The following is a 25,184-nucleotide window of genomic DNA, read 5'->3' as shown; positions in this document are numbered from 1 at the left end:
CCGGCTCTCACCAATTCCGAGATCCTCCTGGACTTGCCATGCGACGAGGAGTTCTTCTCAGCGGACAGTGCGGCGGCTTTCTTTGCCAAAGGCGGAGTGATTACAGCGAATCATAATCGCATGACTTTCCATGAGGCTTTAGGGGAGTTGCTACGGACAAACGAGAAGCAGCAAAAGCTCGCCTTAAGTAATGGCCAACAGCCCTTTGGATCGACAGTGAATCCCAATGAGCTTCCTCACAGTAACCTGAAACCCAGCACTTTCGGCTGTTTGATTCTGATTAATGCATTGCATAACTACATCTGGGAAACCCGCCAGCGTCATCACAATAAGGTTTGGACAAATGAAGAGACGGAAAAAATGCACCGGCACATTGAACCTGCTTTGAAAGCTTGGCAGGCTGCGTGGGCGAGCAACCCGCACCATAAGATTGAGCGCCCAAATCCCTTTGGTATGGGCCCGTTGTCTGCTGACGCTATTCCATTGTTGGATCTGGCATATGTTCGTTTGTTCGTCAATCTCTCTAGGTCTAAAGAAAAGTTCTGGCAGCGTGACTGGGATGGTATGGCAGAGGAACTCTCGAGAGGTAGCGAAATCGTGCAGCATGCCGAGCACTCGCCTTCCTCGAACACAGATTCCGCAATAACTGATCCATCTGAGGCGTCTGGCACTAACTCTGTGTTTATTGAATCGCCGCCAACACAAAACTCCTCACCTGAGTTTGCGTCAAGGTTCTCGTCTGCCAATCCATCCCAGCCGCAATCCCAGATGTCAAACCGGGCGACATCTCGACGAGAGAAGCATCTCCGCAAAGCCGCTTTCTATGCCGCAGATTCGTTGTCCATGGCTGATAAGCTCGGAATCACATTTGCCGATTTCACCAGCCGTGAGCTGCCTCTCCAGTCGGCTATGTGTGCATTCGATTGTGCTCAGGTCCTAGCTGAGTGGGTTGCAACATTACAGGACCGAGTCGGCCGCTACCTCGGGATCCTGGGGCAGGATGATGTGGATCTTTCCCAAGTACCCGCTATTATGCTTTTGGAGGATGAAGATGTCAAGCTCTTGCACAAGATTCAAGACGTTCTAAATGGTGCCGAAGTGAAGATGAACATGGAACTCGTTGCCGGCGTCGCAGGAATGGATGCGCGCTTGCAAATCGGCGAAGTCACCGGCTATGCAGCCAAGATACTCAGGGTCACAGCCTATATGCTCAATAAGGCTGCTGTGTGGCCTGGTATGTTGTTATGAAATTGTTCTGCCGAAGCTTCACTAACAATCATCTAGTTACGCATCTAATGGCTCAATGCCTTGAGACTCATGCAAACCACATGAGGGCGCGTGCCGAGAAATCGGTGATATCTTGCGAATGATGCGCGAGCCAGCCTCGTCAAAGCTTCTAGGGCGTAAATTTGTCCAATTTCATTTCGCGCATGACCTCCATTCAAGAGCTGGGATGGCGGACTCTCACATCCTACCAACAGCCAGGCGAAGGCATCGACCATCTCACTTTCAATCACTATTTATGAACAGGATACCCAAACCGTGAGGTGGACCTTCTCCATTCATACACGCGGAGTCTTCCGTGTCAATATATATGTTCGGCGACCGCTCTTCACGATTTATGATCATTTTCACAGCCGGCGGCCTATTCTACTTCAATTTCAGATACACACAAAATGGGCACTCTTGTCCTACCAGTGCAATATTTTGATTTTGGGAAAGGCGATTTACAATGTGTGGATGCTATTCTTTGCGAAATGTCACTCCGGCGATATCTTTGGCGTTCTTTTTTGACAACAATCGGATTCATGGGCCGCACATCTATGAGATGACCTTTTCTAACGGCTTCAAACACTGGATCTTGTTTTTAAACCTTGAAAATTGTCCATGATCTACGACTCCTGGAAGCAATGGTTCAGACGACTGTCGATATAAGTTTCTCCACATGACCAAAGAAGCTAATTCTTGGTAAATTCTCATGTGGCATTTACATTTATGAGGTCGGTCAGTTGTACCACCGTCTTCGAGAACGAACGGTCCTTGATCAAGAGGCTGTAAAACTACGAATTCAAAAACCTTGTAGGCGGAATAGGAGGGTGGGGTGGATACTCTTCGATGACCATGGTGCCATGCTACCGTCAATTTTACTGGTGAGGCGGGCTCTTTGGCTAGCCTGCAGAGGGGATCCTTTTTTAAGATGCTTGGGGTGGGAATGATTGCTCATCTATGGCGCACAATCACTTGGCTGGCTCACGGTGATCTCCAGAGTCAAGGAAATGGATGGCTGGTTGACTGGACAAAAGTGAACTTGGACAGTGCAGCTCTGTACTTATGGGTTATGAACAAAAGCGACGACTAAAATCAATGGAGATATGACCTCAATGGTGGACATCTTTGCCCTCTCCATTTGTGACGTGCTTATGGTTGTCCCCTCCAGTAGAGGTTGCCGGTGAGTGAAACCTCTCAATGATCGATTTGTGAAGTCATATCCGTCCAGATTGTCATTGGCAGCACATGGGATGTTCTCGAACCCACCCAGGAGTGACCATGCAAGATTCAGCGTGCTCCGATAAGCATGGGAACATATAAATAGTGCCCTACCATGCTATCAATGACGATATTCACCGTGGGCCAATCTGAGCCTAGTGCGTAGGCAATCAAACCATTATATCTGGAGAATGCGATCTCTCTTCAAAAGCCTGTACCTTGGTTGAGTTTCGCACTTAGTGTGGTTGAGTTGTTGCATGTATTCCTCTTTTGCCAGGATTGCTCTTTTGAATATAAGTGATAACGCTTGCAGCAAGCCTATCTGAGTGCAATGTTTCGTTCAACTAAGAATGCAACTGGCGTAGAGATCCATTGATGATAGATAGATAGATAGACAGGAGGCCGAGCACAGGAGAGGTCATCCTCAGTTAGTCCTTGTTGTTAATATCTGGTCTGTGAGAGGTTGGCGAGGTTTAGGGCAGTTCTGAGGTCCTCCGCCGCGAGGGCGCTAAACCCTCTTCAGTTCGCGCGCGCGACGGGCGACGACTTTACCTCTGCGGGGCATTCTGAGCAGGCCGTCAGCTTCTACTGGGCTACCTACGTAGGCACCTTAACGAGCACTGGCGGCGGGTGGGCTGTTCTTTGCCATGATGATGATTGGGGCGTTGCGAGAGGAATTGATTTCTCATTGCTTATGAAATCACAGCTTAAACGCAGCCAGGCATGCTAGACGGCCGCCGGGACGGTTACCTGGGCAAGCATACGTACATGCTGGACTAAAAGCGAAGTCTACTTGTCAAGGTGGGCAGGTAGAGAAGGTCCCGTCTGTGGACTATCGCTTGACTCGCCCCGTCGTCTTGCGGCGAGCGAGCTGGCCTCGGCACGCCCGCGAGTTGGGTGGCCATCCGGAGCGCGAGATCCTTGTCTTCCATATCTGACAAGACCTCCCTGTTCTTTGCTCCCCCTTGGACATGCTCACTCACTTATAACAACGTCCTGCACGCGGAGCATCCTCTTGCTTCGTCCGCGTCACTGAACTTCGATTGCCCATGCGTAGCATAGCCTCGCGACTGACGATCTTGCTCTGTACGCCGAGCCACGGCCTTGCGCTTCGAAGTTCTATCTCGAGACCCGACATCTGCCCCGTTCGGCCTGCACAGCTGCTGCACCGGAGCACCTGCCCGGCCCCCTTCTTCACCCGCCTGCCGCATATCGCCGCCATGTCATCTGCAGCCCAGAGCCAACCGGAGCCTGTCCCTGAGGCGGCCGGCCCTGAGCCTCCCGCCCCCGTGCCCGGCCCCGATGCCAAAAAGGTCATAGATGAATGCGAGAAGCAGAAAGCAGAGAAGAAGGAGGATGCCCAGCCTGAACCAAACGCGGAGGGCACTGCGTCGGCTTCGGAGCCCAAGCTTCCCCCTCTGTCACCCGCTGAGTTCAAGACCTACAATCGCCTTGCACAGCAGATGGATTACTTCGTAAGTCACGACTCTTGTATTTTCTGACACCGTCTGTCATGGCATGGTGGCCAATGGCTCGTATGCTAACGAGCCCCTCTGCCTTCAGCACGAACACTTCCGACGATCCTGGAACCTCCTATACAACGCTTGCTCCTCCGGCCGGCGGCCAGCCAACATGTCGCTCAAGCAGTTCATCGACGAGGGCTTGCACTTCACCCAGTACCTGACGGCGCACCACAACATCGAGGAGACGTACCTGTTTCCCCTGCTGGCGCGCAAGATGCCCGAGTTCAAGAGCGGGCCGGGCAAGGGCGCCGCCGAGCTCCTGCGCCAGCATCGGGAGATCCATGCCGGCATGGATGTCTTTGAAGACTACCTGCGGCGGTGCCGCAACCGCGAGACCGAGCTCGAGATGAGCGTGCTAAAGGAGAAGATGGAGACCTGGGGTGCTGTCTTGTGGAAGCACCTCGACCAGGAGGTCAAAACGCTCGGCGCCGAAAACATGCGCAAGTACTGGAGTATAGAGGAGGTGCGGTCTCTCCCGATATAAGATGTAGCTGCTGCATATCGAGGTTTTGGACGTATTAGTTCCGTTCAGGAAACACGTTACGTGGATCTCTCCTTGTCGGAGTTTGTATAGGCTTAGCGGGCACGTTTTCGTGTGTCGTTCTCAAAGCCTTGAATGACGTGATTTGACTTGATCGGATCGGATAAGGAAATGGTAGGTGCCATGTTGCATTTTGTTATGTCGATAGGAGAAAGCTGTTGGGACAGGTATTTGCAATATACTACGATAGCCACCAACAAAGATGAAGAGAAAGAACGAAGTCATTAATAGAATTTGCTTCTCAAAAAACCCTCTAGTCCCAGAAAGCCTCAGAGCCTATGACCAACTCCTGTCCAGAAATACAGTAGACTCCATCCAAAGAATCAGAGAAAACTCCCTGCTAGGTGGACGCGTTTTGCGCATCGGCCTTTAGCCCCGAATAGCGTATGAACAAGTGATCTATGAAGTGAGAATGCCGGATGCCGTTTGGCCGCGCTTTTGCAAATGCGTCAATGGCTTCCTGGACGCCGAACCCGCAGCGCTCAATGAGATAGCAGACCACGAAGTACCCCGTGCGATTGAAGCCGTAGTGGCAGTGGACACCTACCAGGTAATCCTCATCCCATCCCTCTTCCTCGGCTCGCCTCTTCTGGTCTTCTCGCACGCGGTCCACAAGCACAATAAACGAGTCCACCTCGGTGTCGGTCGGAGGGATCTTGGAGACTGTTGGGAATTTGTGATACTTCACGCCCCCTTTCTCGAGACTTCGGGGGTCGTACACAGGGTTGTCGTGCGAGATATCGATGATGTCTTTGATGACCCCGCCCCAGTTCTTGACAAACTCCTTCGGCGAGTGCGTCTCGTCCGTCTCGCGCATGGTCTTCATCGCTCGGAAGACGCCAGCAATGGGCTCGGAGACCGGCGCAACTTTCTGCCATTTTGCGAGGTTCTTGACATCCCATTTGCCTTCTCGGGATAGGTATTGGAGTTGCCAGCCCAGTGACAGCCGACCCGTGATATGAGCCCCCAGAAAGTCCGACACTAGGCCAGCCAGTATACGCACAGTTGCGGGCATGTATAGCAGAGCATGAGTAGCCGGTGGCGGGAGCACGATAGCCTTGACTATCTTGTGAGGGTGTGATGGCTGAGGCGGGATCGCGCTTGGTGTCTCCTGCGGCGTGGACGGATCTTCGTGCGTGTCATCGTTGGTGACCAGCTTTTTGGCACGCTGGAAGTCCTCATCCGTAAGCTCTTCAATCGTAATAGGCCTTCTCTCGCGGGTGTCCACTGTTGTATCGACCGGGGCAGCTGCATCGACGACCGGTTGGTGAGTATCGGATGACTCGGCGTCTGAAACGGACCTGCTCGAATCCAAAAATCCAATAATCTTGTCCACCTCTTTCGGAGAAGTGACATTGTCGTTCGCTCCTGCAACGAGGAAGATGGGAATGTTGAGCGATGCCCAAACCTCTCTACCAGGCAAGCCCCCTTTGGGGACACCATTCTCGTAGACAGGAAGACTGCCCCAGGCCATCCGTCTCCAGACCGGCGTCTTGCTTTGGTTGTTGAAGCGATGCTGCAGTCGTTTAGACTCGAGGTCCGCATCCGCACCGACAAATCTCTTAACACTGGCGCTTTCGACGCCTCCACGTCTATCCCAAGCGCGCCATAAGTCAAAGATCGGAGTGGGGATCCAGAGGAACTTCCTGAACAAGGAGACTTGCTGTTCGGTCGGAGGTCCAGAAGGTGGGCATATAGCGATCAAACCAGTCACGTAGCTGGCCAGATCCGTGGTATGGGGAGCGGACTTGCTGGCGAGGCGTGCGGCAAATGCACAGCCCATGCTATGGCCGATGAAGACGACACCTTGGCTTGCATTCTTGTCCCTGTACGCATTAATGATGACCTCTAGAAGCTCTGCTAGGGCATCTGTAGAGTACGCCTCCCACTGGGTAGGTGCGAACTGGGAAACTCCGCATCCTGGTAAGTCGATAGCCAAGCAAGGGGCGATGTTAGTAAGGCTGGTGAGCAGAGGGTGAAACTGTGCTATGGAGCCACCGAGCCCATGAACGAAGACCAGCAGCGGGAGGGGAGCCGGTGAGGTTGGTAGCTGCTGCGCTTGAGGGTGCTCCTTGTAGAAGACGCGGACTCCAGGATATGTAAAGCGACTGGTCTGAAATGACTTTATCTCAGAATGCTTTTGGAGCAGCGGAGGATCGGTAGCTTTGGCATCTGCTGAGTGTCTCAGTGATAAGTCAAGACTGGCATTGAGCAGTTCAGACAGACCGTAAGCCTCGGCTTGGTGAGAGCGTTTGGCCTGCTGTCGGGCACTCTCTGATTCAGTTGGCGAGGCCGTCTTATCGGCCTGCCTCTGGGCCATTCGCTGTGACTCCCTGACTGTCAACCAAGAGAGCAATAGAAAAGACGCGCTGAGCTGGCGACGAAGCGGTTATAGATGATCTATCTTTGGCGTTTCTAACTGAGTTGAGGGTGTGAACATGCGGTCATACCCACGACAAGCAGACGATGATACAGTCAAAAGGGCAAGGCTGAATTAACATTCCGAAGCCCCTTTCTTCAAGTCCAGGTGGATATGATTGATGAGGCCCAAGGGAGTCACAGAGAGCCTGATGTGGAGAGACGACAAGGGTCCTGAAAGGGCTGGGTACAAATCGACGAAGAAAGACGTACCGGAAGGACAATACTGAGTAGCTAGGTGACTATACGCTTGATGAATGTAGGGCAACCGTTGTTTGAATGAGGTCGGATTCGGCGTCTGAATGGCCTATCTCGGCCCTTGCCGCGTAAACAAATGCCAGTAGCTGAGAGTGTCAATTGCACGTCCAGCCGTCGCCGGTTGTCGGTCAAGCTATCGAGGGATCCTTCAGGGTGTTGGCGCAGCAAGGTCCACCAACTTTCACTGCCCGCCCAAGAGCTTGCTCTGTTGGTCAACCGGAAGCTTGGATCCGAGACCTCTTCACTATTGCTAAATCCAAGATTCGCTCTTCAAGAGTTCACGAGAGCAGGCAGCTGAGAGGCAAGACCAGGAGGAAGAAGAGAGGAGCAACAACTCAATCCGGCAATGCCATTCAATTGAGCAGGGAGAAGTAAAGAGTCCTGAAGTTTTAGCCTTCTGGGTGGCCTGCAACTGACTGCTGCACGGCTGGGCTGGGCTGGGCTGGGGCGGGCGGGCTTGTGTCATAGCTCCTCCCGGTGCCGCCGTACCGGTGCACCATTGAATCGTCATATCGCTTCAACGTGCTGCGGGGCACCCAAAACAATTGGGCACGTTTTACGCAGGTATTGAAGTGCAAGACATGCATGCCCGGCATGGGATCATATACCCTTGACTCTGAACACATCTCGGCATACCAGTTCTCATCAAACTGCGGAAATGCTCGGCTCAGGAAGGGGAAAAGATAGCTACCCTCTAAGCTCTTTACATGTGACTGCCGTGGGCAAATGTCTACGTCTTGGGTATTCGAGATATGAGAAGGGCTGGAACGCAAGATCCATGTCGCCCATTCTCCTCCTTCCTGTGAGGCAAGCAAATACAGAGTGAGTTTGGGTGACAGATCGGATGACGTCCATAAAAAAGGTAAAGGGAGGACTGAAGCATGGATGTTGGAAATGTTCCAACGAAGACTGTTTGTTCATATGCCCAGAAGTCTCTAATATCATACAACATCCCGCTACTCTGGCGAGCCTAATCACTCTTATACATTCAAAATAAGTCTTCACAAGAAACTCCTGGAGTGCCCTTGCCGAAGAGTACTCTAAGAGTGACATCTTGCCGTGATACTGTCTCCTCTGCTATGTTGTTATATAGCACCAAGACCTTCCCGCCAACCAATGGGTATCAATGCAGCTGCGACATCGTCCACTCCTCTTTCTGTCGCAAGCATGTTGAACTGTGAAGCGCCATTCCTTGTGTCCAAAACCTCGACTCGTAATCCTAGGCTGCTGATGTCCTTCCTCATTTGTGGACTGATGGGTCGCATCTCCGGGCCAAGCCCCAGTATCAATAGGTCTGCACAGACTAGATGTCAGCGATTGCTTCCGAGAGATACGGACACTGAGTAATTGCTTCTCCAGGGGACATAAAAGACTCACCAGGCCTCGGCCAGACCAGGCCCAGGAGTGCCAGCGCCTCGCCCGGGACTTCCCATTGCCCCTTCGCGTTGACCAGCTTCTTGTCCGGGCCCCACGGCCGCCAGGCGAATGCCTCGCCGTTGACGAGCAGCACCCCGCTGCCATCAAGTATCTTGATCCCATTGTTCAGCTGGAAGCCTTCCGACATGCAGATGTCGACGGAGGTGGAGGGGACGGGTGTTTCGCCGAGTATGTCCATTCGGCTGAAGTCGGTCGTCGGCGCTTCTTGGGGCACTTCCTCGTTGTTGTGGGCCAAGCGTTTACTCCTCGACGTCGATGTGTTGATTGCGCGTCGAGAGAGTACAGCTGTGGGCGTCGAAGCTGCTGATAATATCGCTGGCTTGCCATGGCAAGCTGAGTGGAAGCTTCGGCTTGCGGTGCAGGAGCTTTGCGATGAGGCTCTAGCGGCATGAGGTGCGCGCGCAAATCTGCAAAGAGCGCCGAAAGCTCTGGAATGGCTTAGTGGAGTGGCCATTATGACATATATGATGTTGCTACAAACGATATACGCATTGTGTGTTGATCGGGGGTGTGTGAGGTAGGAGCTTGCTGGGAAACGCAAGAATTGGCTAAGAAATGGCTGGAGCTAGGTGCTGTCCCGCACTTCGTCATCTACAGGTCACATATTGGAGCGAACGTCACAACAAAACCACCTTCCCACCGGTCAGGGTTACTGAGATTATATTTGAGTCGAGACAACCGTACTTGGCGTTGTTGCTTTGGGTTTCCGTCTTGTCTGTGAATATGGATTGTAGCGCCTAAGTCGATAAGAAGCACAGCATTTTAGTGTTTTTACGTTTTGTATATCACCAGTCACCATTCCAGCAGAGTATGGTGTTGAGTTGACGACCTGATGTTCTTTTATCATTTGCGAGCATCGAGGTGCGAAGAAAGCAGCCCTAATAACAGAAACAGCTTGCCTGCTGTTTGTATATCATGCAGCCCTTTTCCATGGTGAACACCAAAGCAATGAAGACCGTCCATCCGTCAGCCATAAACCCCCAGTTTCGTCGCCGAGCTTAACCGAGCAGTTTATTTCTTCTTCTCGCCCTGGCTCTGCTCCTTCAGCACCTTCTTGACGATCTTCTGCTCCTCAATGAGGAAGGCGCGGACAATCCTGTCGCGCACACAGTTGCTGCATCTTGAGCCACCGTACGCACGCTGGACGGTCTTCTTGGGCTTGGAGATTCCGGCGTACTCGCGGGGTCGGAGGGCGGGAATCTGTGTAGATATAGAAGTTAGCAATCAGGGAGCCATGTGTTGGTATGTTTGACCAGTATCCATCAACAGAAGTGCGGCTAGGAACAAGATTTCATCTCGGGACAGACGACACGCAAAGGTCACAGATTGTGTGCCAGTGGGCCACGAGGCACATTCTTGCCCATTGCGGTGTCGATGGCTGTGCCCATGAAATCGTGTCGCCCTTTTGAACAATCTTCGACCAGCCCAACATTCAACATCCAACCCATCCACCCATCGCATGTCCAGCTTCGATCGGAAGAGCACTTACACCAGGGAGCTTGATGCCGCAGTCACCGCACTTGGGGGCAGTGCCTCGCTTCTTGATGTGGAGGATTCGCAGCTCGCCGCCGGGGGTCTTGATGATACGAGTCCTGTTGGACGACGTGTTGTAGCTGTTGGGGATAGAGTTAGCAGGAGTGTCGAGGGGATGACGGTTGCATGTTTCAGTATCACGGGGAGAACGTACCCGTTGCGACGGCGGTACTGTACTCGGTTGCCGGCCATTGTTGCGGATTTGCTGGGTGGTCGTCGTCGTGAGGGTTGGCTGAATCTCCAAGTTCCAAATCACGGAGGGGACGAATTTCCAATTTTGCTTGCAATTTTTGTGTGGGCTTGATTTTCTCGGGGCTAGCGCCAAAATTGGGCGGGTGAGAGTGGACGGGTCTGGTCGGCACTAGCCACAAAATTTGGAAGTGTGGCTTGACGGCCCTTACATAAGCCGTGGCTTCGTTAGCTTCATACTCACTACCTAGACTAGCATCCTGGAGCATTTCATTGACAAGCAACACCGAAGGCTAAGTTTACTAACTCGTTCCTTCACTGACTACTTAATGCTCTTTTTTGCTGGAAAATATGGGCGTGTTGAGTGACTATTCATTTTCGGTGATCGATATCACGGATTGAGATCACGAATTCCTGCTACCTTAAGTACGTACATCTAGATGTTTAAGAGCTACTCTAGTGGACATTGAGTATTCCGCCGACAGCAGAACTTTTGGAAGCCAAGCTTCCAGTTCAAGAGCCAGTGAATTGATTCGAGTCGCCATGAATAATATCAGCCTACAATTGAGGCTTTGATGTTTATGGGCTCGGTTGCTAATGACTCCCCCATCTCTTATTGCGCTTGTCTGCGAAATGTTGTGGAGGGGATGAGCCCCGACATCTTCTGGTGCCGTGCCCATGTGGACACTACTGGGAGGCGAGGATCAGCGGAGGTAGCTGTATAGATCCAGAGCCTCCACGACGCGATTGTTTACGTTCCGGGGCCCATGTAGATTGGCATACGCTTGCAGGAAATAGCTGCGTCATGCCGGATTGGGAGTGAACCAGTCAGGGTCGTCGCTGGCTCGCCAAGGCCGGATGCCTTTGGGGTTGTCGCTTCGGCTCTTTTCAGCGTATTCGAGAATCTCTTTTGTGCCATCTTCGGCCATCTTGTCCTTGAAATCGCCAACTTCGGCGAAGGCCGAATGTGTGGCCGCCTTGATTGTCTGAAACAGTATCTCCGCTGGATGTACGGTTAGCTGTGTATTCAACTTCCCCTGTTGATTTTGTCTTCTCAATCTACTTACGGGATGCTGGGTGGGCGGTAAATGGCGCAATCATGCGAGGGACGGTGGTCCTCAAGTTGCGCAGCTGTCCTACAATTAAAAACCAGAACCTAGGAATGGATTGGGTAGACAGATTCCATACCTGAATGTGCAGCTCCTTCAGCTGCCGAAGGGCAGCCTCCAATCTTTCCTCATCCCACTTCTCCTCTACCGGAGCGGCTGACGGGATCTGATCAGAGGACATGGTGAGTGTAAGTTGCTGCTGCCGCTCCACCTTCTTTGTCTGTAAGTAGGTAGGTAGGTGTTAGAGAGGTAGACAGAGTGCTGCAGGGCTGAAGGGACGTAGAGGCGTCGCTTCCTCCCTAAAGTAGGTACCTGGACAATGGCAGCCCCCGCAGACTGAGCCTCGTGCACGTGACCTTGGAGAGGGGCGGCGAGTTCCTGTCTTGGAGTCCTGCCAAATTGACTGACTCGACCCTGGCCACTGCAAACTTAGGACCGGCGCGTGCGGACAAAAGAACAACTTTATGGTGGTGCTTTTCTGCTCGCCTCTCTACCTCTCAACCTCTCTGCCATTCATACAGCCCGGGGACAGACAAAACAAGATACAGTCTGGGATCCTTTTCTCGACAAAAGCCGGCCACAGGGTACGACCTCCTCAGGCGAGGCCAGGTCAGCCAGCCCAGTCAGTACGCTGCACAGGCCCGTGGCACTTGTTCCTGCATTCCATTTTGACTGTCTCGCGTCAAGGCGACCGTGTGAGCTGCGAGCACCCCCCCTCCTGCAGAGACAGCCAATCAGCATCCCGCAAGGGCTGTTCGTCCCACCTCCAAGCACGCGCCTCGGGATTTCGGAAGAACAATGATTCGCTGGGAGGACGCCGGCAATGGGGCTGGAACTGTGCATCTTGCCCAAGACGACACCGTACGGGGCCAACCTCAATCCATGGACATCCCACCAAGAGCACTCCACGATCCATCGCAAGCCGTTGTCGCAGGATATCAAAACCCCTGGGCAACAACCTCTTCCACGCCCGCTCCGCCCCAGCATATTCCTCAACCCTCCCCTCTCGACGCTGCTTCCGCTGCCCAGCAGCAAAGGCCTACCCCGCGTCGTCAGCCCAAGAAGCGAAAACTCAACGCGGCCCAAGAGCAGCAGCAGCAGCAACAGCAACAGCAACAGCAGCAGTTAGCTGGTGTGCCTCAGACAACCGCTGACCGTCTCGTGTACTGGCCGCCTGCTCTCCCCTCTCCTGCGCCGTCTACCTCCGTTCCGACTCCTCCGCCTCCTGCCGCCCAGCACCAGCAACAAACCCCAGCGCAACAACAATTACATCAACAGTCGGAGCCACCGCGGCCATCGCCCACCGTGGCTTCTTCAACGCCAGCCCCCCCGCAGACGCCTCCGACCTGGAGTGTTCCAGGTTCAGTGAGCAACACGAGAAACTCCATTATGCCACAGTCGCCCGGCTCCGGCTTGGCGCCTCCGCCCGAGGGCATCTTCAGGACATTTGAGGACCTCCTGACCTCGGTGCAACGTGTCGCTAAGGACCAAGGCTATGGAATCGTCAAGCTACGATCAAGCAACTACCGAGAGGGCAAGCCTACCCGCTTTGATCTGGTCTGTGATCGTGGCGGAGTCAAGTACAACAGCACGGCCAAGAAACGTAACCCAACCACGCGCAAAGTTGATTGTCCTTGGCGCGGAAAGGCCGTATGTGAGGTTCAGCTGGGTATGCAGTGGCGATTTGTCGTGCAGGAGGCCAGACACAACCACGAGCCGCGTATCGCGAGCGCGCCAGCTGGAGCAGAGAATGCATCACTTGCTACGAATATGCGCAGTCTGATCAACAAGGTGGATCGCATGAACCACGAGATGACGCAAGGGCTTCATGGCGTCAATGCCCGGCTCGATATTATAGAAAAGCGACTTGATAATATCGAACAAAACCAAGCTCCCGCACGCGTAGCTATGATGGGAGGTCCCGGCGATATGGTTCAAGGTCGACTTAACAACATTGAGGCCAGAATGAATGCCATGGAGACTCGACAGAACGGCATGGAGATGCCAATGGACGATGTTGAATCCAGGTTATTGGCATCAACCGTGATGTAGGGCATTCCGATCGAGGAACAACCTATTTCTTCCCATTATCACGGCTAAAGCACAACAAAAAGCATTCTTCACTATAAGGGCGTCATCCCTCAGTTAATTCTACATTTTCTGGTGTTGGGGAACTTCAGGGACCATGGAACGGGTAACCCAAATCGCCAAAGTGTTGGCCAGCGTGGGCTTGCTGTGACCCACACTTTTTTATGAAGGATCTCACAGTCTTGGTGTTATGGCGCAAACGGCATTGTGTGTTATTGCTAGGTGTATGATTACAGCCTATCGTTTTGGCTCGGGCGTCCAACATGGCCTAGGTCGAGTGGCTTTTTCGACAGCTCTGGTGTTGCTGTCATATTGCCCATGCGTATGACTTTTGCCATACCGGAAGCTATAAAACATGTGGCTACACCGGCGTCCACATATGGTGGGCTGCCCTTGTCTGGGCTATATCGCCTGGTAGATGCTGAAATAGAAGGGTCAAACCCATTGTATATACCTCATCGCACTACCGATTTGCCTTGTATTCTGGTGACTTGCCTGTAATTCCCCAACAGTATCTATTCTTGTGTCAACAGCGACAGACCGGTTTACGGCCGGAGTAAATTGCATGAGGCAAGTCCAGCTTCGACTCGGAACGACATCACTCACAAGCAGAGAGGGAAAACTCAGATGGTTCAGATATGTCAACGATGCCTGCAGTAGACAAGTATTTTAAGGGATGCCTGCCATCAGGCTGAATTGCTAACCCTATCCGATTATCTACCAAAACCGAACCCATGCGATAGCGAAAATAGCAGAACTGACAACAGTCTATCCCCGCACCGCGCCGCCAAGCACACCTCCCGTAAACTGTGTGCCTCCGGCCTGGCGCGGTCCGGTTCCGCCAGTCCTGATTCCGCCACGGCCAGTCCGCTGTCCACCTCCGCGGCCTCGTCCTCCACGTCCTCCTTGCCTCTCAAACGCATTGCTGGATCCCTGGGTCCGCTGCTCAAGCGTCCGCTCGTTCGTCTCGATTAGCGAGCTGGCCTTATCGGACAAGGTGAGGGCCAAGCTCTGCAGGCGGCTCAGCTCAACGCCCTTGCGGAAGATGACGGCGCCTGTGACTTGGTCGAGGGCAGCGGCCAGCTCCTCATGGCTGATCATCTTGCTGACGACGGCAGCAACCTTTCGGGGCTCTAGCTCGAACATTGAGCTGAGAGTCTCGACGGCAAGGGTGTCGTAGAATGGTGCGTAGGTGAAGAGATATGTGCGCAGTCCCTCCTCCTGGATCTGCTTGGCGAGCATGGTCTTGATGCTCTCAGTGTTCGGCATCAGCTCCCAGATCTTGATGGCGTGGATAAAGTTGGTGGCCTTTTTCCACTCGCCGGCCGCCAGGGCCTTGGACGCCTGCATGACATGGTCTCGTGTGTTCTCAGGCGGACCAGTGAAGATCTGTCTCTCGTGATACTCCAACATGCGGCGATAGGTCTTGCTGATGACTCTCTTCTTGACGTCTGGTGATGAGCCGGTTTGAGCAAGCAGAGGTATCTCCAGAAGCATGCTGCAGGTGAGGTAGACACACTCGAGAAGCTCGAGGTTGATGTGCATGTGGAAGGGCAGCTGTCGCTGTCTCTCCAACCTCTCTTGTTCAGGGGAGACTTGGCTGTATCTCTGAATCATCACACCTTGAGCGAGAAGCTCCTTTTGACGGCCACTGCCGCAGATCTCCTGAAGGGTGTTCTGGGCATCATAAACCAGCCCCTTGCGGAAGGCGCATAGGCCAACTTGCACAAGCGTGCGGTTGTACAGGATCTGGCTCTGGACATCGAAGCTGCCAATAGTCTCCTGCAGATGGGACATCAGCATCATGTCTCGGGACTTGTAGTACTCGTCATGAAGGGCCAAGAAGTAGATCTGGCACAGCATAGCACGGGCGCGCAGGATACCGTCGCTGTTGGCAAAGAGGTAGTTGCAGAGGATGTTGAGAAGCTGAGTGGCATCTCCGGTATCATTTCGTGGTGTGATGGCGGAGTCAACCTCTGCGGACACCTGATTCCAGCAGCTCTCCTCCAGAATCTTCACAACTTGGGAAGGCTGTGATGAATGTCAGTCAGGTAACCCATAAGCCAGAAGTGCAAGATAGACGGACCTTGAAGTAGACATGCTCTAGTCGCCGCATGACAATTCTGTTCAAGCTGTCTTGCGGGATATCTAGTGAGGTGTCCTTCTTGAGTGTCTCGTAGTAGAGAAGGCCGCGGAAGATAATGTTGTACAGAGAGCTTTCGTCCGTCAGGCGCTCGATATACTCTGAGGTGTGAGGGTCGATGTTTTGGAGTGATCGGGTAAGTTCATCATCCAGACGCTCAATATATGAGACTACGCTGCCAGGAATCTTGATGTAGGTCTGATCCTTCTCGAGAGTGGGTGGTTTGTCGTCATCTTCCCACTCCTCGGCGTTCTCAATGACGATATATTCCCGGTTCTTATCTAAAACAGTGAAAAGAAGCGATAGCTCCTTCTCAGCTGACTTCCAGTGATCGAGAGGCATCGAGGTGGCGCCGGAGGAGCCAAGATCGAAACGGGCAGAGACGAGGGTGAGCAGGACACGAATCTGCTGGTAGGGGGTTACAGCAATCTCGTTAAGCTTCTCCATGATCTTGATCTGCTCTTGACGATCTGTGTTCTTCTTGCCACGAGACTCCATGATAGTCCTAAGATGTTTGAAGATGCTCTCGGGAGTGAACTGTAGTGTCCTTCCACCCTTGCCAACCGTGGCGAACCCTTCGTCGTCGAAGTCGGCTGCCTCTGAAGCAAAATCAACGGACTTGACCTTCTTAGGCTTCGGAGCCGGCTCCTCCTCCTCATCAGACTCCATGAACGCATCCTTGTCAGCTCTGTAAGCATCGATCTGGTCCTGGTAATCCTTGTTGTTCTTCTTGATTCGTTGCTTGACTGCGTTCAGGCCGCGTGCATTGGTGGCATTCATCTTCTTCGGTGTGACCTTTTGCTTCGCGAGGGTCTCGTTCATGAAGTCCTCAAGCTCGGCAATACATTTGATGTAGTCCTTAGGAGCCTTGCCGCCGATGCGCAGTTTCTCAACTTGCCTGTTGAGTTTGTCGAACTCTACAAAAACATCAGTATTCCTACTCAAATCCTTTGTTCCCGCAAGGAAAACTAACCCGTCGAAATCGAACCCCAGTCGTTAATCTTCTGGCCATTTTGAATGGTGGTGATGGTAGCCTCGAGTTCATCGAATCGCTTGTCTTTGGCACTTTTGACCTTGGTCGTGACCTCGGTGTCGCTCTCCTCGCTCTCAGAAGACTCGTCCATGAAGAAACGCGCACCACCTTGTTTCTTGGCATCTTCATCGTCTACTTCCTCGTCAGAACCCTCTTCGGACTCATCTTCCTCCTCAGATTCCTCTTCCTGGCCCTGCTCCTCCTCTTCCTCCTCCTCTTCGGAGTAAAGCTCCTCCTCGTCGGAGCTGCTCTCGGACGAGCTATCGTCACCGCCGCGGAAGAATCGAGACATGTTGACGGCTCGTTCACAAATGGGTCAAGTGGTGGTAGTAGAAAGGCGAGGGTCACGGCAGAAGTTGCGTGTCGTGGTTTAGCCTGCCGCGATTGATGGCGATGTCCTTTCGCTGGAGGGGTTCTCGAGTTTAAAAATTGATGAATTTTGGTGGGGGATTTCCAGGTTGTGTTTAGTGGGGCTCAGCAGGCAGGAAAAGCGGTCGGACCGGCACAGCTGCGAGTCAAAGTAAGGAGCTGCTGCCTCCTAATCCTGAATCTTAAACTGCAGAGGAGAGATATTTGAGCCAAACTCACAGATTACACGAGGTCAATCCAACAAGAGCTCGAAATAATTCTTTGTGATCAAGTTTTCTTGGGTGAAAACGCTGCACAGCAGATCTATAGAAGTAGCGAGAGTGATTCAGCGTGAGCTGGCACAACTGTCCGCCAGCTGGCAGGTTGCCCAGATGCTGGTGGTAAGCACGTGACAAAGCTAGGCTCAGTGTGACTTAGCTGCAGCTGCAAGTCCATCGCGTCTCGATCTCGAAAAAATCTCCAAGCAAGACAAGGCAAGGGAAGTCGAGCTGTCTAACTCGTCACCTCCCATCAACGAGGCCATCGCTGTGAACCTCTGCATGGCTGTTTAGACAATTCAACATCGAATTCCATCAAGATTTAGTCTTGTGCGCACACCACGTCTACTCGTAGGCGCGTCAACATCGGATACTGTCCGGCGCATTGATCGCTGGGGCAGCTATCCCGCATCAGTTCTGCGACCGACCTTCGCCATCTTCTGTCGATCGCGATGTCTTCATTTCCACCTCCGCCCCCTGGTTGGGGACCTCCTCCTCCGCCTCCTCCACCTGGCCCCCCAGGCCCGCCCTCATCGCTCCCTCCGCCGCCTGCGATACCTGCACCCCCTCCTCCAGGCTATAGGCCACCAACGGATCCTCAGGTCGCCAAGTTCGAACAGAAGAAGAAAGAATGGCTTCGCATGCAGAGAAACCGATTCGGAGAGAAGCGAAAGGGCGGCTTTGTCGAGACACAAAAGGCTGATATGCCCCCAGAACATTTGCGGAAGATCGTCAAGGACATTGGCGATGTTTCGCAGAAGAAATACACAAGCGATAAGCGAAGCTACCTCGGTGCGCTGAAATTCATGCCACATGCGGTTTTGAAACTCCTCGAGAATATGCCCATGCCTTGGGAGTCCGCAAGAGAGGTCAAAGTTCTCTACCATGTCAACGGATGCTTGACGCTTGTTAATGAGATTCCCCGTGTGGTCGAACCTGTCTTTCAAGCGCAGTGGGCTTCGATGTGGGTAGTGATGCGAAAAGAGAAGAGTGACAGAAGACTGTTCAAGCGCATGAGGTTTCCCCCGTTTGATGACGAGGAGCCGCCGCTGTCTTGGTCTGAGAATATCGAAGACGTTGAGCCGTTGGAGCCTATTCAGATGGAACTGGACGAGGACGATGATGCCGCAGTCTACGAATGGTTCTACGACCACCGACCTCTTCTTGATACAACCCATGTCAATGGACCGAGCTACAAGACTTGGAACCTGTCTCTCCCTCAGCTGGCTAACCTTTATCGAATCAGTCGGCCCCTGATTTCAGAAGTGGTTGACAAAAACTACTTTTATCTCTTCGAGCTGAAGAGTTTCCTCACCGCAAAGGCACTCAATGTTGCTTTGCCTGGCGGTCCTCGCTTCGAGCCCTTGTACAAGGATATCGACCCAAATGACGAGGACTTTGGCGAGTTCAACGCGATTGATCGTATCATCTTCAGAAATCCCATTCGAACAGAATATCGTGTGGCTTTCCCATACCTTTACAACTCTTTACCAAGAAGTGTTGTGCTGTCATGGCACTCACACCCTCAGACTGTCTACAAGAGGTCAGAGGATCCAAGTATGCCAGCATTTTACTATGATCCAAGCATCAACCCGATTTCATCCCGCTCCGTGGCTCCCAAGAACCTCACAATCAGTCACGAAGATGAGTTGTTCGGGAAGGGAAACAATGAGGAGCCGGAGGATGAGGAATTCATCCTACCAGGTGGTGTCGAGCCTTTCCTCGCGGATGAAGAGCTTTATACAGATGAGACGTCCTCGGCTATCGAACTCTGGTGGGCACCGTTCCCCTTCAATCGCCGATCAGGACGCATGGTTCGAGCTCAGGATGTTCCACTCGTCAAGCAATGGTACCTTGAGCATTGCCCGCCGAAGCAGCCGGTCAAAGTCCGAGTCTCGTATCAGAAAATGCTAAAATCCTATGTGCTGAATGAGTTGCACAAGAAAAAACCCAAGGCGCTTCAGAGACAAAACCTGCTGAGGACACTAAAGCAGACCAAGTTCTTCCAGCAGACCACAATCGATTGGGTTGAGGCTGGTCTTCAAGTCTGTCGCCAGGGCTTTAACATGCTCAATCTTTTGATTCATCGCAAGAATCTGACATATCTTCATCTCGATTACAACTTCAACTTGAAGCCCGTCAAAACTCTTACCACAAAGGAGCGGAAGAAATCTCGATTCGGCAATGCGTTCCATTTAATGCGAGAGATTTTGCGTATGACGAAGCTTATTGTTGATGCCCAAGTGCAATATCGATTGGGCAATATCGATGCTTTCCAGTTAGCTGATGGTATCTTGTATGCTTTCAACCACGTTGGTCAGCTTACGGGTATGTACCGATACAAGTACAAGCTTATGCACCAGATCCGATCCTGCAAGGATCTCAAGCATCTAATCTACTACCGTTTCAATGCTGGCCCTGTCGGCAAAGGCCCAGGCTGCGGTTTCTGGGCACCAGCCTGGAGGGTTTGGCTCTTCTTCATGCGCGGTATCATCCCTCTTCTTGAACGATGGCTTGGCAATCTCTTGTCGCGTCAGTTCGAGGGTCGTCACAGCAAGGGTGTTGCCAAGACTGTCACAAAGCAACGTGTTGAGTCGCATTTCGATCTTGAACTGCGCGCGTCAGTCATGGCCGACCTCATGGACATGATGCCTGAAGGCATCAAGCAAAACAAGGTGAACACGGTACTTCAGCATCTCTCCGAAGCTTGGAGATGCTGGAAGAGCAACATCCCATGGAAGGTCCCAGGCTTGCCGGCCGCCATTGAGAACATTATCCTCCGTTACGTCAAGGCAAAGGCTGACTGGTGGATTTCGGTCGCCCACTACAACAGAGAGCGTATTCGAAGAGGCGCAACCGTAGACAAGACTGTTGCCAAGAAGAACGTTGGCCGTCTCACCCGTCTTTGGCTGAAGGCTGAACAAGAGCGACAGCACAACCACATGAAAGATGGCCCGTATGTTTCTTCGGAAGAAGCAGTTGCCATCTACACCACAACCGTTCACTGGCTTGAGTCCCGAAAGTTTTCGCCAATCCCCTTTCCCAGCGTCTCTTATAAGCATGATACTAAGATCCTGATCTTGGCTCTTGAGCGGCTCCGTGAAGCCTACTCCACCAAGGGCAGACTCAATCAGAGTCAGCGAGAGGAGTTGGCTCTCATTGAGCAGGCCTACGACAGCCCAGGAACCACTTTGGAGAGGATCAAGCGATTCTTGCTTACCCAGCGAGCTTTCAAGGAAGTTGGCATCGATATGAACGATAATTACAGCACCATCAACCCTGTGTACGATATCGAGCCCATTGAAAAGATCAGCGATGCCTATCTGGACCAATATCTTTGGTACCAAGCTGATCAAAGGCATCTGTTCCCAGCCTGGATCAAGCCATCAGACTCGGAAGTGCCTCCTCTGCTTACCTACAAGTGGGCTCAAGGTATCAACAATCTAGATAAGGTCTGGGAAACAGCCGATGGAGAGTGCAACGTAATGATCGAGACACAACTTTCGAAGGTCTACGAAAAGATTGAGCTAACCTTGCTCAACTCGCTGCTCCGATTGATCATGGATCACAACTTGGCAGACTACATCACTGCGAAGAATAACGTCACCCTGACCTACAAGGATATGAATCACGTAAATAGCTACGGCATGATTCGTGGTCTGCAGTTCTCTGCCTTCGTTTTCCAATACTATGGACTGATCCTTGATCTGCTCTTGTTGGGACCGCAGCGTGCCAGCGAAATTGCTGGGCCACCACAAGCACCAAACGACTTCCTCCAGTTCCGCGACAGGGAAACAGAGTCAAAGCACCCGATTCGTCTCTATACACGGTATATTGACAGGATCTGGGTTTTCCTCAGGTTCACGGCTGAGGAGTCACGAGACCTCATCCAGCGATTCTTGACCGAGCAGCCCGATCCCAACTTTGAGAACGTTATCGGATACAAGAGCAAGAAATGCTGGCCGAGGGACTCCCGCATGCGTTTGATGCGACACGATGTCAACTTAGGCCGTGCCGTATTCTGGGACCTAAAGAACCGGTTGCCGCGGTCAGTGACAACCATTGAATGGGATGACACATTCGCCAGTGTCTACAGCAGAGATAATCCTAACCTTCTATTTTCAATGTGTGGTTTCGAAGTCAGAATCTTGCCCAAGAGTCGAAACACGAACGATGAGTTCCCGGTCAAAGACAGCGTTTGGTCGCTCGTTGACAACACGACGAAAGAGAGGACTGCACATGCCTTCTTGCAAGTCACTGAGGAAGACATACAAAAGTTCAATAACAGGATCCGACAAATTCTGATGTCATCTGGCTCGACCACGTTTACCAAGATTGCAAACAAGTGGAACACTGCTCTTATTGCACTCTTCACCTACTATCGTGAGGCCGCAGTTTCCACTGTCAATCTGCTTGACACCATCGTGAAGTGTGAAACAAAGATTCAGACCCGTGTTAAAATCGGCTTGAACTCGAAGATGCCGTCCCGTTTCCCGCCAGCCGTGTTCTACACTCCAAAGGAGCTTGGAGGTTTAGGCATGATTTCTGGCTCCCACATTTTGATCCCTACTAGCGACAAGAGGTGGTCAAAGCAGACAGATGTCGGTGTCACCCATTACAGAGCGGGTATGTCTCATGATGAAGAGACCTTAATCCCGAACATCTTCCGGTACATCATTCCTTGGGAGGCGGAATTCATCGACTCTCAACGGGTATGGACCGAATACTCTCAGAAGAGGCTAGAAGCCAACCAGCAAAATCGCCGCCTGACCCTTGAAGATCTTGAAGACAGCTGGGATCGAGGTCTACCCCGTATCAATACCCTTTTTCAAAAGGATCGAAGCACCCTGAGTTTCGACAAGGGTTTCCGTGCTCGTGCTGAGTTTAAAATCTATCAGCTGATGAAGAACAATCCCTTCTGGTGGACGAGTCAGCGGCACGATGGCAAGTTGTGGAACTTGAATGCCTATCGAACTGATGTAATTCAAGCTCTTGGTGGTGTGGAGACCATCTTGGAGCACACACTGTTCAAGGCAACAGGATTTCCATCTTGGGAAGGTCTCTTCTGGGAGAAAGCCTCTGGATTCGAAGAGTCAATGAAATTCAAGAAGCTGACCAACGCTCAGCGATCCGGTCTGAACCAGATTCCTAATCGACGATTCACTCTCTGGTGGTCACCAACTATCAACCGTGCAAACGTCTACGTCGGTTTCCAAGTTCAGCTAGATCTAACTGGTATCTTCTTGCATGGCAAAATTCCCACTTTGAAGATCTCTCTGATCCAAATTTTCCGCGCTCACTTGTGGCAAAAGATCCACGAGTCCGTTGTCATGGATTTGTGTCAAGTTTTCGATCAAGAGCTTGAGTCTTTGGGCATTGAATCAGTTCAAAAAGAGACTATCCATCCTCGAAAGTCGTACAAGATGAACAGCTCGTGCGCCGATATCCAGCTATTTGCCAGTCATAAATGGAATGTTACACGTCCGTCAATGCTGTTTGACACAAAGGACACGATCGAGCCCACAACCACGAACAAGTTCTGGGTTGATGTCCAACTGCGTTACGGCGACTATGACTCTCACGACATTGAGCGATATGTCCGCGCAAAATATCTTGACTACACGACTGACAGCATGAGTCTGTACCCATCAGCCACTGGTCTAATGATCGGTATCGATCTTGCTTACAATTTGTACTCCGCTTACGGCCATTATTTCCCTGGTCTCAAAGTTCTCATCCAGCAAGCCATGGCCAAGGTCATGAAGGCCAATCCTGCCCTATACGTTTTGAGAGAACGTATCAGGAAGGGTCTGCAACTGTATGCTTCTGAGAGCAATCAGGAGTTCCTCAACTCCCAGAACTACTCAGAGCTCTTCAGCAACCAGACTCAGCTGTTCATTGACGATACCAATGTTTACCGTGTTACCATTCACAAGACTTTTGAGGGTAACTTGACAACGAAGCCTATCAACGGTGCTATTTTCATATTCAACCCTCGCACCGGACAGCTCTTCCTTAAGATCATTCACACAAGTGTATGGGCTGGTCAGAAGCGTCTTGGACAGCTTGCGAAGTGGAAGACAGCTGAAGAAGTTGCGGCGCTCATCCGGTCACTTCCTGTCGAGGAGCAACCGAAACAACTCATTGTCACACGTAAGGGTCTTCTTGATCCTCTAGAAGTCAACCTTCTTGACTTCCCCAACATCTCAATTCGAGCGTCCGAGCTACAGCTTCCCTTCCAAGCGGCAATGAAGGTTGAGAAGCTGGGAGATATGATCCTTCGTGCCACAGAGCCCCAGATGGTGCTTTTCAACCTTTACGATGAATGGCTGAAGAGTATTTCCTCGTACACGGCGTTCTCGCGTCTGGTCTTGATTCTTCGTGCGCTGCATGTCAATATGGACAAGACAAAACTTATCCTGAGACCTGACAAGACGGTTATCACTCAGGAACATCATATCTGGCCCACGCTCTCAGATGAGGACTGGATCAAGGTAGAGACACAACTTCGAGACCTGATTCTGAACGATTACGGGAAGAAAAATAACGTCAACGTCTCGAGCTTGACCAGCAGTGAAGTCCGTGATATCATTCTAGGCATGGAGATTTCAGCTCCTTCGATGCAGAGACAGCAGGCTGCGGAGATCGAGAAGCAGCAGCAGGAGCAGCAACAGCTTACTGCAGTCACTACCAAGACGCAGAACGTGCATGGCGAAGAGATCATTGTCACAACCACGTCTCAATTCGAGCAGCAGACTTTTGCATCGAAGACGGAATGGCGTACCCGGGCGATTGCGACATCCAACCTTCGCACCCGAGCAAACAATATCTATGTCTCCTCTGTCGACACTGATCTTGAGGATATTACATACGTTATGCCGAATAACGTCCTTAAGCGTTTCATCACAATCGCAGATCTTCGCGTGCAGGTTGCCGGCTACCTCTACGGATCGTCTCCTCCGGACAATGACCAGGTCAAGGAGATCAAGTGTATCGTCATGGTGCCACAGATTGGTGGCTTGCGCAATGTGCAGCTCCCTCATCAGCTGCCACAGCATGAATACCTGAAAGACATGGAGCCTCTGGGCATAATCCACACCATGTCTGGTAATGAGCTGCCATACATGTCGGCGGCGGATGTCACGGAGCATGCCCGGCTCCTGGATGCTCACCCAGAGTGGAATAGACAGAACACGTTGACAGTGACGGTGTCATTTACGCCAGGCAGCGTGTCACTGTCCGCGTGGGCGCTCACGCCGCAGGGATACAAGTGGGGTGCGGAAAACCGAGATCTACAGAGTGACCAGCCGCAAGGCTTCACGACGAGCATGGGTGAGAAGCGCAAGCTGCTCCTCAGTCCCCGGTATAGGGGCTTCTTCCTCATCCCCGAGACTGGCAAGTGGAATTACAGCTTCATGGGCTCGGCCTTCTCCGGCATGGAGAAGAAACCCGTGCACGTCAAGCTGGACACGCCCATGCCGTTTTACAGCGACCACCACCGGCCATTACATTTCCAGAACTTCGCCGAGCTGGAAGACATTGGAGTGGACAAGGACGACAATTTCGCATAAGCGACTAGTTGTGGGAGGATGAAATGATGAGAGGGGGCGGCTTACGATGTTGGGTGTGGGAAACACCGCGGCGGAGCGTGGTAGCGAGGAAACAATGCACGCAAGGCATCATTGAACAATGTTTGGTGTGTGCCCGGCATAAGGTCATCTTAGGTTGGTTTGATCAGCTCTCCGAGCCTATGGTATTCCCGTTTCGGTCCCTGCATTTCTATTTGAGCATAGGTCTGG

At 52.2% G+C, this 25,184-nt stretch overlaps 8 protein-coding genes across 8 annotated transcripts; 4 read left to right on the top strand and 4 right to left on the bottom strand.

Moving 5' to 3' along the window:
• Nucleotides 1–768: 768 nt before the first annotated feature.
• UCRPA7_5363 (putative dna binding regulatory protein) lies at nt 769–1,370 on the top strand (the record flags this gene model as incomplete). The annotated part of the gene is made up of 2 exons (XM_007917910.1): nt 769–1,234; nt 1,285–1,370. The coding sequence occupies 2 exons, from the start codon at nt 769–771 to the stop codon at nt 1,368–1,370; spliced, it is 552 nt and encodes a 183-aa protein (XP_007916101.1).
• Nucleotides 1,371–3,707: 2,337 nt separating this feature from the next.
• Nucleotides 3,708–4,494, top strand: UCRPA7_5362 (hypothetical protein; the record flags this gene model as incomplete). The annotated part of the gene is made up of 2 exons (XM_007917909.1): nt 3,708–3,962; nt 4,051–4,494. The coding sequence occupies 2 exons, from the start codon at nt 3,708–3,710 to the stop codon at nt 4,492–4,494; spliced, it is 699 nt and encodes a 232-aa protein (XP_007916100.1).
• A 397-nt stretch (nt 4,495–4,891) lies between these two features.
• UCRPA7_5361 (putative dual specificity phosphatase catalytic domain-containing protein) lies at nt 4,892–6,871 on the bottom strand (the record flags this gene model as incomplete). The annotated part of the gene is made up of 1 exon (XM_007917908.1): nt 4,892–6,871. The coding sequence occupies one exon, from the start codon at nt 6,869–6,871 to the stop codon at nt 4,892–4,894; it is 1,980 nt and encodes a 659-aa protein (XP_007916099.1).
• A 2,804-nt stretch (nt 6,872–9,675) lies between these two features.
• On the bottom strand, nt 9,676–10,389 carry UCRPA7_5360 (putative 60s ribosomal protein l34 protein; the record flags this gene model as incomplete). The annotated part of the gene is made up of 3 exons (XM_007917907.1): nt 9,676–9,864; nt 10,154–10,277; nt 10,352–10,389. The coding sequence occupies 3 exons, from the start codon at nt 10,387–10,389 to the stop codon at nt 9,676–9,678; spliced, it is 351 nt and encodes a 116-aa protein (XP_007916098.1).
• An 800-nt stretch (nt 10,390–11,189) lies between these two features.
• Nucleotides 11,190–11,676, bottom strand: UCRPA7_5359 (hypothetical protein; the record flags this gene model as incomplete). The annotated part of the gene is made up of 3 exons (XM_007917906.1): nt 11,190–11,389; nt 11,454–11,517; nt 11,575–11,676. The coding sequence occupies 3 exons, from the start codon at nt 11,674–11,676 to the stop codon at nt 11,190–11,192; spliced, it is 366 nt and encodes a 121-aa protein (XP_007916097.1).
• Nucleotides 11,677–12,884: 1,208 nt separating this feature from the next.
• On the top strand, nt 12,885–13,547 carry UCRPA7_5358 (putative gln pro-rich protein; the record flags this gene model as incomplete). Its single annotated transcript, XM_007917905.1, has 1 exon — nt 12,885–13,547. The coding sequence occupies one exon, from the start codon at nt 12,885–12,887 to the stop codon at nt 13,545–13,547; it is 663 nt and encodes a 220-aa protein (XP_007916096.1).
• An 804-nt stretch (nt 13,548–14,351) lies between these two features.
• On the bottom strand, nt 14,352–17,051 carry UCRPA7_5357 (putative eukaryotic translation initiation factor 3 subunit 8 protein; the record flags this gene model as incomplete). Its single annotated transcript, XM_007917904.1, has 3 exons — nt 14,352–15,614; nt 15,670–16,643; nt 16,700–17,051. 3 exons carry the CDS (start codon nt 17,049–17,051, stop codon nt 14,352–14,354), a joined length of 2,589 nt encoding a protein of 862 aa, XP_007916095.1.
• Nucleotides 17,052–18,026: 975 nt separating this feature from the next.
• On the top strand, nt 18,027–24,956 carry UCRPA7_5356 (putative pre-mrna-processing-splicing factor 8 protein; the record flags this gene model as incomplete). Its single annotated transcript, XM_007917903.1, has 1 exon — nt 18,027–24,956. One exon carries the CDS (start codon nt 18,027–18,029, stop codon nt 24,954–24,956), a length of 6,930 nt encoding a protein of 2,309 aa, XP_007916094.1.
• Nucleotides 24,957–25,184: the final 228 nt, after the last annotated feature.

This window comes from Phaeoacremonium minimum, assembly GCF_000392275.1.
Source record: "Phaeoacremonium minimum UCRPA7 unplaced genomic scaffold PA7_03_scaffold_410, whole genome shotgun sequence".
NCBI classification, from domain to species: Eukaryota; Fungi; Ascomycota; class Sordariomycetes; order Togniniales; family Togniniaceae; genus Phaeoacremonium; species Phaeoacremonium minimum.
The sequence above is the reverse complement of the archived record's forward strand: the minus strand, read 5'-3'. Positions and strand labels throughout refer to the sequence as shown.